Raw genomic sequence first — 15,283 nt, 5'->3', positions numbered from 1 at the left:
TTAAAAAACAATTCTGAAAATCTGTGAACAAATGATATCAATGGTGAGGATTGACAGATCCAATACAAAGCAGAAAACTGTTCACTATATGACACCTGCCCTCTGATTGGACTCAGCAACACAGTTTGCATCCTTTTCCTACATGAAGTCAACTTGATTGATTTTAACCAGATGGGCTGTCATTATCTAACCTTAACCAAGTAGTTTTAGTTGCCTTAACCAGATCTTTACCATATGGGTTCTTTTGAAAGCCACTCACAGGCGTCCTGTTTGTTATTTATGTATTTGCCTTTTTGCACTAGCCAAGTTTCAAACACAGAAAATACTTCAAAGCACAATAATGCAGCATTCCAGTATTCTACCAAACATGTTAAATTAATTATTGTGAAAATCAATTATTTGTAGTGGCCCAAGAGAACTGCATGTGCTTGTTGTGCATACAGGATTTGAAAAAAAAAAACAAAAAAAACAATCTGGAGTGGCACATATTGTGATTTTTGTGGATTTCCTCTGTTGAGGTATAACAGATTGGATGTCATTACAGCTGTGGAGGTGGTAAAAAAAAATGGCACTTGAACAATGTGCCTAACACCTTTCATAAAAGGTGTTAGGCACATTGTCACCATGTCTTTATTCCTCTTTACTCACTTATAACAAGCTGAATTGTTTTGTTCCCAGATTTATGTTGACTTCAATATGGCACATTGTGATCCTTTCTAAACTTGTCAAACCTAAGATATGAAATTGAATGTGCAAAACGATACAGAATATATGTGAGACTCTAATGATTCTGTAGCACAGTATCTATTTTCATCATCTGAACAGTAATAAATCAGATGAAGAGAGGACATCCTGATATTAATACAAACATTATTTATGAAAACTGTCTGCTACATTACTATATATTTTACTACATTTTCACTGCTTTCCTTCTCTTCCTCTTTCATCATAGAATAACACAAATGCAGCAGCAGAAGGAGAATCTGACAGCACAGGTGAATGATACTGTAGCCAAACAGCTGGCCCTGGAGGAGGAAGCTGCTGGTTTAAACCTTGCCCTGGGTAACATCACATCATCCTTACATCAGCTGGCTCTGACAGATGCCAGCCCATCACCGGAGCCCGACCAAACCCACCTCAACCAAACACATCCAAGCAACCGTACTACGGAGGTCAGTTTGGAAAGCACCTGCAGGGTACAAATGGGATTTGAAGCATTATTATGTTACATTATAGACCAATGAGTGAATCATTTAGTCTAATTAAAGCTGGTATAATAGCTGCACAATTTATATAAGAAACCCTTTCGGGTCTTTTAACTGGGCTTATATAGTGATACAAGCATCTCTCGTTTTTGAAGAGTGGGCAGTTAACTCCACTTCATTTTTTTTCTTGATTTAACATTTGGCAAACATGCCTTCAGTGGGGGACACTGAGTAGGCACAGGAGAGAAGATTCTGGCAGGATCAGCTTCTCATGGGGGTACATGTTGTTCCAGAGGAGGGCGATTAACCACTGCAGCATTTCTGAGCAGGCAAAACACTGAAATGACACAGAAACAGGCTAATGTGCCCACTGTAAAGGTTTTTGCAGAAGCGATAGAGAAAGCAAAATGAGGCTGTTTTAACCAAAGCATTGAATTTGTGTATTCCTGCTTGTTCCTGTTTAGTGGGGTGAGGATCTGCTTAAACAAACAAAAGAGCTGGACCGACACATTCAGACCAGAGATGATCGCATCAGTAAGATCAGAGATGGGATGGAGCCTCTAAAGCAGACTGTCAATAAGAAGATGGAGGTGGTGGATGACATCAGTGAGGTGACTTCAAATTATGCAGAAAGCAGTGTTGTGTCTAGATTGTTAGATTGTTATTAGTATGAATTTTCCATTTTAAAGCTTAATGTGGAAATAATATAAAGGTTTTTATTACTGGATGGATTGCTTTGAAAATTTGTTCAAGCATTCATGGTCCCCAGAGGAGGAACCTGACTACTGACTTGGTGAGGTCTCTGACATTATGTCAATTATCACCAGCAGGTTGACGTTTTTTTTTTTACTTATAATATGTCTTGAGAGTATTGGACAGATTACCATGCCATTTGGTACAGACGTTGACTTGTTCCCTTCAGGATAAATTGTAATAAGTTTGGTGACAAATAAGGCTTGACAGAAATCTGCCAAACTAATGACATTCCCATCAGCCTCAGCTGTACTTTATTTTCATTGCTAATAATCAAATATTAGCACGCTAACACACCAAACTAAGGTAATGAATATAATAAACATTATACCTGTTATACGTCGGCATTAACATTGTTAGCACGCTGACATTAGCATTTAGCTCAAAGCAGTGCTTTTGCCCAAGTACAGCTTTACAGGGCCATTAGCATGCATGTAGCATTTCAGTTGACTCTGCTGTCCTCCTCTCCTTCCAGTTAATAATACATTAAAGATTTGGAACCTGTTTTTGCAAGCTTTGAATAAACCTGACTCTGCTGAGGTCATGTTTCATCCTCTGTGTCTCTTTCTAAAGCTTCAAGCTCACGCTCAAGGGGCAAAGGTCGTGGCCTTGTCGTCAGTGGTGGCGGGGAAAGAGGTGGAATCAGAAGCCATTGCCCTTCACCGAGAACTAGAGAGTGAGTCTCTATCTAGCTTGTTTCTCACTGCCTGTCTAGCATTGTTTTTGTTGAACGTCCAACTGAATTATTCTACTCAAATTGAAATGTCAAGTACTGAGACTGAAAACAAACAGTGCTACAGACTCAAGTATCACTATAATAAATATGTCATCACCATTGTGAAGTTTTGACCTACTTGTCATGTATTGAATGCAAGCAGCAGCTTATGTGGAAAACGTAATGGAGTGGAATGTTATGAGAATTTTTTCTCAGCATGACTTCATGAATGAAATGTTGACTGTTTATGAAACATGAGGAGAATCTGAAGTAGTTTTGTCTGCTTGCACATTCATCGAAACAGTGAAGCAGATAGTAAAGCAGAATAAGCAGATGTTCGATAATGAAAATATTTATTACAGTCCCCATGAAATTCAGCAAGTAGACTTAACAGTGATCTATCAGAGGCTAACTTTTTAAAATTCAGTACAACCTTGGATCTTATTTCGACTGCCTGCTTTTCGCCGGAACTAAACTCAGACATGGTGAGGGAGTGGCCCCGTCGACAGGCCCAGACCAAGGCTGCAATGAAGAAGGAGAGACCCCTGGAGGAAAAGGTCCTGACTGATGTCAGAAAAAGAGTCTCACAGATTGAGAAGATGCTAAAACCAGCGCTGGAAAACTCCAGCCTCTCCAGCAACATCACGAAGAAGGTGGAACTTACAGCACGTGCTGTTGCAAAGGTATTAGTGTTTGTTTTATTAGCCGTGCTAGTGGATTGCCTTTGAGCATGGAATTGCCACTAAGTAAGTCAGTAAGACTGAAATATCTTACTATCTTACTGGATGGATTGCAGTTAAATTTCATTCATTCATGGTCCCCAGAGGAAGAATCCTTGGGACTTTAGTGATAGACTGACTTTACTACTAGCACCACTGCACTGTGAGGTTTACATTTAGTTTTTTTTTTTTTTTGGCAAGCTGTTTTGACAGTTATTGGATTTTGTACAAATGTTTATGGTCCCTAGAGGTTGAATCTTAATGACTATTAGTGATATTTTGATGCAACATCAGTCGCAGGTCAAATTTCCATTTGTCCAGTGAAATATTACCTTTGGATCACATTCCTGTCCCCTCAGGATGAACTGTTTGAACTGAATTTTGTTAATTCCTCACCTTTACATCTAGCGCCATCCTCAGGTCAAGCATGTCCAGTGATCTGGTTTACAACTAAATACCTTCAAACAAATGACGTTGCCAGCAGCCTCAGTTGTACTTAGCAAATGTTAATAGACAAATGTTAGCATGCTGCCATGCTAAACTAGGATGGTGAACATGGTAAACATTATACCTCCTAAACATCCACATGTTGTCTGTGTCGTTGTCATATGTTGACATTAGCACTGTGCCTGTGCAGCCTCATAGGACTGCTAGCATCATAGCAGACTCTTCATCTTGTTCTGTAAATAATCAGTATATCTTCAGTAATCTGTTGCCTTCTATTTTTCTTCCTTTCTTTGTGTGCAGGAATCCAAGGCCATTCTGTCCCAGGCCAAGCATACCAGGACTGCATCTGCTCACCTTAGCTCCCACATAGACTCTGCTTTACAGCAGCTGGCTGAACAGGAAATGCTAACTGACACAGCAAACTCCCAAATCACCTCAGAGGTACACATTTGAAAGGCAGAATCTATGAATATTGATCTGTGCTTCCTGTGTGCAGTTTAAAAGGCAGTTTTCAGAGTTTGTCTTCTCATTCCCAGCCTGAGGTGTCCCTGACCAACATAAAAGAAGACATGGAAGCAGCCAAGCTCCAGTTAGAAGCCTATTCTGCCACACTAACTGACCTAATCAGTAAAATTGGTAAGTCACTCTCTTAAAGATGATTTTCACTGTGGCTACTTTTTAGTCTTCTGCATCTATAAAAACTTATAAATCTTCATTATACCTTAAATGTCAGATCACTAAAGAGCTCTGTGGTTTTTAATGGCTCATTTAACACGGAAATATTTCCCACATTTTTATCCCCATGGTAAAGCAAGAATAACTGCTCTCCACAGATCCCAGCAGCATTGTTCTTGTGGGTAAATTTCAGTGTATGAAAATGATTCAGCTGTGTATTTCTCGCCTATTAATATCTGACCTACACATCAGCATTCGAATGATGTACAACTTGTAGAATTAACTAGAAAGGCAGGGATCTGACACTTTGTGGTCAATATGTTAACATGCCTGAGAGGATAATGACCAAATCACTGTAATTAGGTCATCATGCAGGCTGATTCACAGTTTCAATCACCGGAGTGAGGCTGTTATTTACAAACTGCAATCGGAAAAACAGAAACTTGTGAAGCCCCTGTCTTTTCTCTCTCCATCTGTCCTCTCTCCCTCTCTCTCCGCACGCGTGGACCAGATGGGAACGTGCCGCTGGAGCGCTTTGACCGGATCTTGAACGAGACCGCACGGCGTCTAAGCATGCTTCGCGGGAGTGTGGAGAGCCCGACGCTGGGCTCCAAGATTCAGAGGCTTCAGTCAGCTGCTAAGGAGCAACAGAGCCAGCTGTCCCTCATTGAACAGGACCTACAGGAGATCAGGGAGGAGAGAGACAGTCTCAGGGACATTACCTTAAACTTGCCTCAGTCCTGCCCACAGGCCGCAGGAACAGGCAAGGGCTAGTACTGTAAATGACAAGGATTTAGTCATTGATAAGACAGCTGAACATCAGAGAAGTCTAGGAAAATTTTGTTAATAAAAGGGTCTGTGGTCATTTTTATTCAGCTTCAAAAACGTCAATGATATCCTTTTATATTCTTCCTTCTTTTGCCCAAAGGTACAATTTACCACCACAGTACATTGACACACACATTTCCACCAAAAGCCACAGACTTCTACACTGTCTCCCATGATTTATGCCTAGTCTTCCTTCTTCTTTTCTTCTTTTTTTTTTTTGTTTCAATTTTTTCTCCCACCCTCTTTTCACCAACAACAAACTTTAATTTCACCATGAATAATAACTAGCCGTTCTGAACTGCTGGAGTGTACTGTCAAGTTTAAAATAATGCTGATTTTCTTTTGTGAGGGTAAAAGGTGTGTCTGAGTGCTCCTCCGGACTGACACATTCATTTACACTTGAGCTCTTTTTCATCAGCCTGGCTTAATTAACAATTAGTCCTTGTGGCCTCAGTGGGGTTCAGGTCAGGCTTCAACAGCACACAACCTGCGGTCAGGATTCTTACAGTTCCTACCTCTCTGTTTTTATATTTCCTCCATTTTTCTGTCTCTGTCATTATCAAATGCCCAACCGTCCCTTGTCTAGGGATCAAGGTTAGTCACACTGTCTGGCTCCAGGTCACCAAAATGTAAACGCTAATGATCAGTGTACTGCAGATATTTTAATGACATGACCTGTGAAGTGATGATACACCAAATCTTGTAAGAGAGACATTTTTCTGTTCTTACGAATGCTGAATAACTGATCAGGGATCAGTTACACATCTATACATACTTATAGTAATTATAACCATATTTGAAGGATGTGGCCACATAGAGCACACATAGAAACCATTACACAATAAAGTATACTTGAATCCCAAGTAAACCAAATGTAATTTTAGGGGGCACTATTATACAGCAGTGTAATTTACTCACAGCTGATAAAAAGCATAAAAATGTAGATGGTGGTTCAAGGAAGGATCAGAAAACAAAAACAATAAAATAACTATTCAGTCCTTGGAAAACATGCTTGTTTGTGAATTTTTCAAAATAGAATTTGGCAGTGTTACATCAGTTTGAATTTACATCTATTAGCACACATCTTCATCATCTCCTTTTAGCATAAAATGGCAAAGTAAATGAATCTCTTGTTTGCTGCCAAAATAGTACACTGTTACATATACAACAATATCTTTGGAAGTTTTTTTTTTTTTTTATCAGACATATACCACTTTCACGTCTGTAAGCTAAATGTAAAGCTACAGCCAGGAGACTGTCAGATTAGCTTATCTTAACTTAGCATAAATACTAGAAAAAAGGGGAAAAAGCTTGCTGCTGCGTAAAAAACTTTTTGATTAACATTACAAACAAACAAGAAATAATGTCAATTTGTGAGCTCTAGAAGTACTGGTAGGTGAATTGTTTTACCTTTGTTAAAAGTTAAGTTAAAAGACAAAAATGAGAGTGTTATTGATCATCTCATCTAATTCTTGGCAAGAAAGCAAATGTCCCAAAATGTCAAACTATTCCTCTAAGTCCACTGAGCAGTTCAATCATCATGAAGTCAATATGCTCTTTCAGTTATGTGCTGGCTTTGTAGTTGCGTAAATTGCAATAGTACAAATATAAGTACTTTAAACAAAACAAAATGCTGTGCCAGATATTGGCTCACCCTCTGATTGTCAAACTTTGCTCAAATTAAATATTTTAGAACTTTTGTAGTTCTTTTTAGCTTTTGAAACACCAACAATGAAATGTGCACCTTCTGTACATATGATTTAATGTCGATGCACTGAATGTTGTGCAAGGTCAAAGAAACAGACGTGCCTCTGTTGAACCTTCCAACTAGATAATCAGTTTTGTCATTTGATTTCAGCAAACTACAAACATAGATGTCCAATAGATGAATATTCCAATTTTGATGGAATGGAAGAGAACATTCATGCAAATCCATCATGTGGGATAAATGCAGCTCGAAGTTTTAGGGAATTAAGAGTAGTAATTTTCAGTCAGTTTAGTGGCTAAGTGGAGATGAGTGTCATTACCATATGAAAATGAAATCAAAATTCATGACTGTTGAGAGCGATAGAGAATAGCACAGAGTCCTTAAAGTCATTGCTTTATTACAATATTCATGCTTCATATTGTAGAGAATATTGCAACATCATTTCTGAGTGGGCAAAATAATAGCTGTGCTCAGGTGAGTTGTAATTCAGCTTATTTCTGAATCCATATCAAACAATCAGATAATATATGAAGTAGTATATTTTTCATATCAGATCTGATATTGCATAGATTTTTTGATAGTATCTTGACCACAGGTACCGGTGCAGCAAAGGCACAGAGGTGGCCTCAGAAGCAGTTCACGGCAGGAGTAATAATCTAGTCATCATCTGCTCTCATCCGCATTAAAAGCAGCTGGGGGCGCCTCATTACAATGTTCTCTGCATGTAGTAATGTGCACCAGCAGTTTCATGTTGGCCAACAATGGGCATTTACGGAGGATGGGTGTCATTTTCCCCGCAACTCAGACATCAGTGTTCCTCTGTTACAACTGAGTGGACACACTGCCCATTGGACTGCCATTGATCTTAGGTCTCGAATTGCAGAATCGGTGTTCAGCAACAGTTTCACCAAAAGCAATTGTGATCCCAGACATTTTGAACGCATAGAAATAATTTTAGAAAACACATTCAGGACAGCCTTACCAAGCTGTTCTGTTGCATGGTTATAGCTCTCCAACTTGAATCATGAGTTAAACAATAAGCAATCACACTTTTCTATTCTCACTTTTTATGGCAGATGTTAGTTGCAGTTCTTTATAAACGTGTTAAAATGGGCAGGAGGGGGGGGGTTATAAAACATGCCATAGAATTCTCTGAAGCAAATGTGTTTGTCACAGAGAATCACACCGACTCAACAAGAGACTTTGGTGTTGTTAACTGAAAGTTCATGAACAAAGAGGAAAATTCACTTCTGATCTCACTCACTCCCCCCCCACCCCCCGTTACTGAAGAGCCAACCCAACCCTTCCTCCACCTGTAACGTGTTTTAAACCTCATCTTTCACTTTTCTTCACAGTTTCCTTCTGTAGCAGACATTAGCATTTTTATTGTGGTGTCAGTGCTGAGGATTGGGATTCCTAAATTCTGAAAATAATTTTAATGATGGAAGCATTTTAGGCAGTGGAGACATTGACAGTGTGTTTAGTCGAATGTCAGTGTGCTTTAAAACAAAATAAAATGTATGTTGAAATAAGTTGAATTGAAAATGATTTAAGTTTTATAATGGGTAGCTCTTTACAAAATGAACTGTATAGCTTTACATATATGTGAAAAATATAGGTATAATATCCTTAGTACAGTATAATATAATACGGTGTAGCTGTGTAATATCTAGTAATTATACTATGATTTTGCAGCTGAAGTCCCATCCCCTGACTGCTGCTAGGCCTGTTAAGCTTCCTGTTTTTGCACGGTGCATTTGAAAATGTTGACAGATTTCCCTGAAATCCTTGAAACAATGAGTCCTTGACTTCAGACAGGGGTAGACAAGAGTAGGTTTTCTAACTTGCAACCACTGAGTTTGCCAGCTGAGACTGTTGCTGGTAGATTTTTATCAGTTCTAGCTATGAGTAGGTAAGAAAGCCACTGACCTTTTAAAAGTTTCCACATTACTTGAGCCCTTGAGTTGATAATCCCAGGGAAAAAGTCACTATCCTCAGAGGTTGATTATCTCTGTAAAGATATGATGATTACATACATAGCAGCCAATTTATTTCCAGTATGCTTCACTTAGATTACAAATGAAAAAGCTTATGGAGACTAACTTGGTGAATGTGGTGTATGTGTATTGTATGTTTATTTGTTTGCTTTTTACATATCCTATAGTAACACATGCTAACATTCACAACTTAACCACACTGTTTAATCCACTGCTTTTTTGGTTTTGTCAAGACTAAAACAACAGACTCTCCAAATTCTTTTAGTACAGAGCATCACTACTTACTGCTACTTAGTGCAGGCTCTCAGCACGCTTAGAAATCCACACTTTGTTGCCTTTTCTTCAATTGCAAAACTACAATTGAACAGTTGCTATTCAGGGAGGAGTTTAAGGGCCAATTAAGATACTGCATTAAAATGCATTACTAAAAATGCAACTACTACTTTTCTTGGATAAGCACTACATCAGTCAAAGCTTCCTCCATTTGCACAAATACAAGTCTAAATCTTAGAAGTCTACTTCTTCCATGAAAAGTTTCTCCCACAGAGAAAACCCATGTTCATATAAGGAAATTGCCATAAGCGGAAAAGTAATTCGCTCTGAGTAGATAATGTTAAATCGGCAGGAGAGCGTGTATTACATTTTATTAGTGAGTTATTCTGATCTGAGAACTGTTGCCCAATATAGGAGTTGGTTCTCTGATAATAAGCCAAGAGCTAAAAACTGTCAGTGCCGGCTACTTGACATTTACCTTCACATTCACCTCTTTGTTCGTCAAGATGCATGCTGGTCATATGTTGGATGTCATTCAGACAGCAACCATGTGCTGAGGATAGATTACCAGAATAAAGAACACTCTACCTTATTAATTCCTCTCCAAGAAAAGCACATCAGTGTCAAATTAGCTGCTTTAAAATCCACAAAAAGCTGCTAAATCCACACACACCCGAAAAATAGCACATAATGCAGATGCCTGACTTGGTCTGAGCAGGCAACACAAGTGCAAATCCTCAACATCAAAGATAGCTCTGACACACCCCCAACTGTGTCTCTCGTCCCACTTCACAGCCATCAGCCATCATCAAATGAGTTGGGGAAGGGAAACTAAATATGTTTGCGCCCACCCGAAATATCCCCGCTTTTTCTCCTCAAATCCCACCATGCCTTGTGTACTGTGAAACAGAATCCAAGAGCTGCTGTGTTCCTCATCCCCTTTTATTTGCTTTGGTAACACAGGGGGCTGGGAATGTGTGAATGCTGTAAGTATGGTGTGTGGATTAAACAGGGCTCATAACAAGGGGAAAAATAAATGTCAGATGACTCATAAATATGTCAGAGACCACAGGTTCAAAACACCCTGCATGAATAACTGCACAGGCATTATTTATACTCCATCTAGGACTCACCCTTTGAAATCATGTAAACATATGCAAATAAATGCTTTTCAGTTGTCATCAATCTATTGTAATTGTATATTAATACATACATATAATTAAAAAATTGTGTTAGGTATATTTCTGATCCTTACGGCACGTTTTCCCACTCATGACACTGTTTTGTCATATACTAAAAATACTACAATATGGCCCAGTTTCCATTAGGCTGCACCGCATCTGTACTCAACACATGCTACAGTAAATCACCTACATTATTATCATCTGCTGCACAAAATCTGTGCCAAATGTTGCTGTACTTGTGCCGTTTGAACCGAGGCAAAGTGACTCAGAAACAGGTTGTTAAAAAATGGCTGTTAAGAATTACTAGAAATGGAACAATTCAGTGTCTTCAAGTCGTCCCGTTGTTTTAAAGGAGAAGCCAGACTGTGGCGTGACAAGACTGAAAATAGACTTGTTTCCAGCATTGCAACAAGTGGAATCATCTAACTTAAAACTATAAAGAAAAAGGTTTTTGCATGATGAAATGATTGTAACCTCATTTACAATCACACCTCATGCCTCAAGTCCTGTTGCATTCCTCACTGAAGGGGAACATACTGCGGGTTCTGTTGGGAAATGTCGAGCTTTAACGGAGCCCAAATTAACAATGAAAGCTGTGGTTTTGTTGAAAGCTGGTGTGCGTCTTCAACCAAGTGAACAGGATAAAAAGAACTGGCAGATGAAAAGAGGATTTATATCAGAGTATTACAGACAAACAGATTTTTGTGTGTGGTAAACAAGTTACATATGGTGCCAAATTAATTCCACAGGGGAGTCTATAAAACAGAAACTACCCAAAGTACATGTTGATGGCTGATGAAGCTGACCAATTTGACTTACAGTGAACAAACTATGACAGACTTTATTAAATTGGATTGGCAATCATGTTACCCTACAGTTGCCCATTTACATATCCAGTAAACACATTACTATTCATGTGGGTATGTCTTCCTGACCACCTGGTAATAGTCCAGTATTTACTCTCCTTTTAGCTAGGTTTTGGTCTCCTCCATCTCCTGAAGGAAATATCTGGTTCACCAGTTGCTAAATCTCAAGTATGTTCACCAGCTACTCACTAACTTTAATCAAACTTTATTTTTATAGCACCTTTCATCCAGGTTAATGCAATTCAAAGTGCTTTAAAGATGACTGGCAAGTTGATAAAGAGAGTAAAGTAAAAGTAATTTGAGACTGATGCATGCAAGAAAAAAAGATCAACTATAATAAATGTAAATGAATAATGTGTCTCTCTGGTGCCAGGGTTATTTAATTCATTCATATGAACAGTTCAGCTTTAAGATCAGCTTTTCAAAACAAACTAAAAACACTAAAAGTGTTTTTTTATTATAGTTATTACTAAGTATTCATTTTTAAAAAGAGCCAGAGTATTCATATATAAAAGAGGCAGTCTTCAAAACACAAAAGTGGGGATGATTATGCACTTACAAGGCAATTACATGAACTTCTCTCTGCCTGTTCAAACCTGAGACCATTTTTATGACCCAAGATTCCCTTAGAGAGCTGCCAAGTTGTTGTGTGAATCTGTTTCTGACACTTGTGTTATTCTTAGCAAGAGCTCATTTGGAGAATAGATAGGGTCTTAAATATTGTTTGAGGGAAAAAGGCTCAGGCTGACTGATGTGTAATAATTACCTTGTAATGCAGGCAGGTAGATGATAAGACAACAGTATATATTCTCTTCTTGCTGTTATCATATATTTTCTCATTTGTTTTTTTTATCAATTTAAATGGAATTCAATTTTAGCTTTGCAGAGTTACTTCCCCAAATGTAAGGGATATTCGTGATTGTCACAAAAAAAAGGATTTTTTCTCTCTCTCTCTCTCTTGTAAAGGCAGTCATGCAAATATAATTGTACTTGGGAGAAATTCACTTGCGTGAGAATGACTTGAATTTTGGGAAATCTCAGAGGTGGCACAGCTTTTTTTAGTCTCTGCTGAAGTTTCTGTGCTCTAAAATTCATTTAATGGTGTATTGGAAGCAAGACACTATGTTTAATATTGATATTAAAGATGATTCATAGTTGTAGGCTAATTACAATAACATGTAATTTTTATTCATGTGTAATACACATTTTAGGTTCGAAGGTACCAGATGCTAGTCTGACGCTAATTATAAATGTTGTCTACAGGTATGAATACCCTGATATTACAGATTCTGACTGTTGTGAGCTGTTTCTTCCTATTCTCACTAGGTCCTGTTACAAAACATTATCATTACCTCTGCCACCGAGATTATGTTTTCACCTGTGTCTGTTTGTTTGTTTGTCAGCAGGTTTGCACAAAAAGCACTGAACCCTTTTGCACTAAACTTGGTGGAGGGACAGGGAATGGACCGGGGAAGAACCCATTGCATATTGATTGGAACCCAGGAATTTTTTCAAGTGGGAATTTTTCTACATTTTCATCAGTTTTTTCAGGAAATAATATATATAATCATTTATGTTATCAGTATACTTCGGTTTCTCTTTATTTTTCTATCATAAGAGTTAGACAGACATTGTTTGGCCTTGGTATGGAAGAGGTAATGTGCTCCGCTGTGTTGCAGTCCAGTGTTTTGTTTTAAATCATTAATTGTGGTGATTACTTAGTCAATGAATTTATCAGTCAGGTTATACAAACAACAGAACGCAAGTTTTTTAAAGTAGATTTACGAGTGTTACAATTAATAATGATCTGTTAAAGGGTCACAATCAGTGTCGTGATGACTCATGATTGAAAACAGGTTCACATTGTTAAACCCTTTAAATAGTGAGTGACTGGGCACTGTCAAATAATGAAGGAAGGGTAAAACTGTTCTGCATTAGCTGACACCTTGTGTGTGTTCATAATTAAAATTAGATGTTTGCTATTTACGTTAAAGAGGAATGCTAGTTTGACAGAGTGTCATTTGTTTTTAACCTAGGTCATTTTGTTGAACCATCTGGTTTGATAAAGCATGTGTTTTTTCCTTATCCATCCATCCATCCATTAGCTATACAGCAGATCCTTTCAGTGTTGCCAACCTGGACCTGGACCCACTTTGACGTGAGGTGACTACACTGTTATTTCCTTGTGTTTTGTGTCAATAAAACTCCACTTTCTTGCTTAGAGAGCTGTACAGTCTTGAGTCTCTCCTTCAGTTATGATATAGTTTCATAAGATATCCTTGATGTTTTTATTGCCACTGACAACATGTAGCCTGGAGGTTTGATTTAACTGCAGGAGCGACAAAGCTGACAAAAAAAACAAATTTTTGTGTAAAGAAAGTTGCGACAGAAAATTAGACTTTAGCTGTGTGTCAGTAAATGATAAGTAAGTAATGTTAATGTTTTTGGAGAATTGAACCCAGTGGGAGGATATAAAATATGAACTCTGTCCTAAAATGAGGTTGTGTGCTGCTCCACAGGACACGGACAAAGAGGAATGACAAAAGTTCCAAGTTCTAACAGAAAATGATTTGTCTTCTAAATAGGAGGCTAAGCACTATGACACATGCTTGTGGCACTGCATGAGAAAGGTGTTGCCATGTGTCAAAAGTGGCCAAACACAATAAAATGGCACAATTAAGAAAATCCTCAGACATCAGCAAATCACCAGACACCCTGTGGAGAGAAAATGACTCAGTACTGTGCTTCAGGTAAGTGCTGTTTATGTTATATGGCATTCATTGCCACCAGGGGAACTTGTGTAGCCTCTATAACACTTAAAGAAAAATAGCCCACGCAGAGCCATGAAGGCCTGAGCCTTAAAAAGACAAAAACCCAACTTCATTATTTGTTTTACACAACTAATGTTTGTTTGTTTGTAGTAGTGCTTCGTTGTGAGAGAGGGTTTTTTGCGTGCTGTCCTCTTTATTTAATTCTGAAAATACTGTATACTGCAAAAACACAGAGCACAATTATCATTTACAATACAGTAGGGATAAACAGAAATAATCTTCCATCAGCTCAGTGTATGTTATTCATGAGGCTGTAATGAACTTTAATCATTAAAATGTAGCTGTGTAGCTGTGCACGCAGGATGTTGCTTTGAGTTATAAGTTGAGATTTTCTTCAGCTCAGCAAGGTGTTATATGTGATATGGTGGCACTTTAAAATAAATCAGTTGTTCAAAGTTGTTGAATTTGCTTCTTACCACCTTCCAAGTCAAATAACTAATGCAATGTAGTCCAAACCCCAGAAAGACAAAGTAAGCAATTAGCTGGCGAACGTAGCTTAAGTGATGCTATACACCACTAACTCCCTAATGAGTTAATGGAAATCAACAAAGTAAGGTCATAGCAAGAGTAGATATTGAACTAGATTTTTGACTCCAAATGAATACCAATGTTGTGTCATATCTACTTACATATCAAGTCTTGACAGCTTCTTGGCAGTTGTTTCTTTTTGGCTGTTAGCATTAACAGTTGTTTACTTCAGACAAGACAAGAGGTTAGAGTACACTTTCTGGGCAGAGCCTGTTTTTTTGTCTTCTCATGTATGACTGAGGGCAGTCTGCACACTACAGTGACCCACTATCACAAAGTTGTATTGCAGGCAACAGGCCAGGATTTAGCTGGTTGACATGCAAACTTACGTAGAGGAAAAGAAGTGATAGAAATAGAAGCAAAACGAGAGTTAACATTGGATAACAAAACATTTGCAACATTTCTTCTAATCTGGTAAGTAAACAGCTATTCATGCCAAAGTTGGCTATGTAGCAATAGCAATAACTTGCATATAGCACCTTTAATGGCAGCTAATAGCAGATAAATTGAGCCAGTTTTCAAGTAAGTATTGTCCTCCACAAGGTCTACAGCCC

General features: G+C 38.2%; 1 protein-coding gene across 1 annotated transcript in view; it reads left to right on the top strand.

The window, feature by feature from the left end:
• Positions 1-10,561, top strand: part of lamc3 (laminin, gamma 3) — a 97,354-nt gene extending 86,793 nt beyond the window's left edge. Inside the window, 7 exon segments of the mRNA XM_018662493.2 lie at positions 953-1,172; positions 1,670-1,816; positions 2,532-2,634; positions 3,154-3,356; positions 4,140-4,280; positions 4,376-4,475; positions 5,026-10,561. Of these exon segments, the coding sequence (XP_018518009.2) occupies positions 953-1,172; positions 1,670-1,816; positions 2,532-2,634; positions 3,154-3,356; positions 4,140-4,280; positions 4,376-4,475; positions 5,026-5,288 (1,177 nt within the window). The 3' untranslated portion in view covers positions 5,289-10,561.
• Positions 10,562-15,283: the final 4,722 nt, after the last annotated feature.

The sequence above is a fragment of the Lates calcarifer genome, linkage group LG9 (genome assembly GCF_001640805.2).
Source record: "Lates calcarifer isolate ASB-BC8 linkage group LG9, TLL_Latcal_v3, whole genome shotgun sequence".
NCBI classification, from domain to species: domain Eukaryota; kingdom Metazoa; phylum Chordata; class Actinopteri; family Centropomidae; genus Lates; species Lates calcarifer.
The sequence above is the reverse complement of the archived record's forward strand: the minus strand, read 5'-3'. Positions and strand labels throughout refer to the sequence as shown.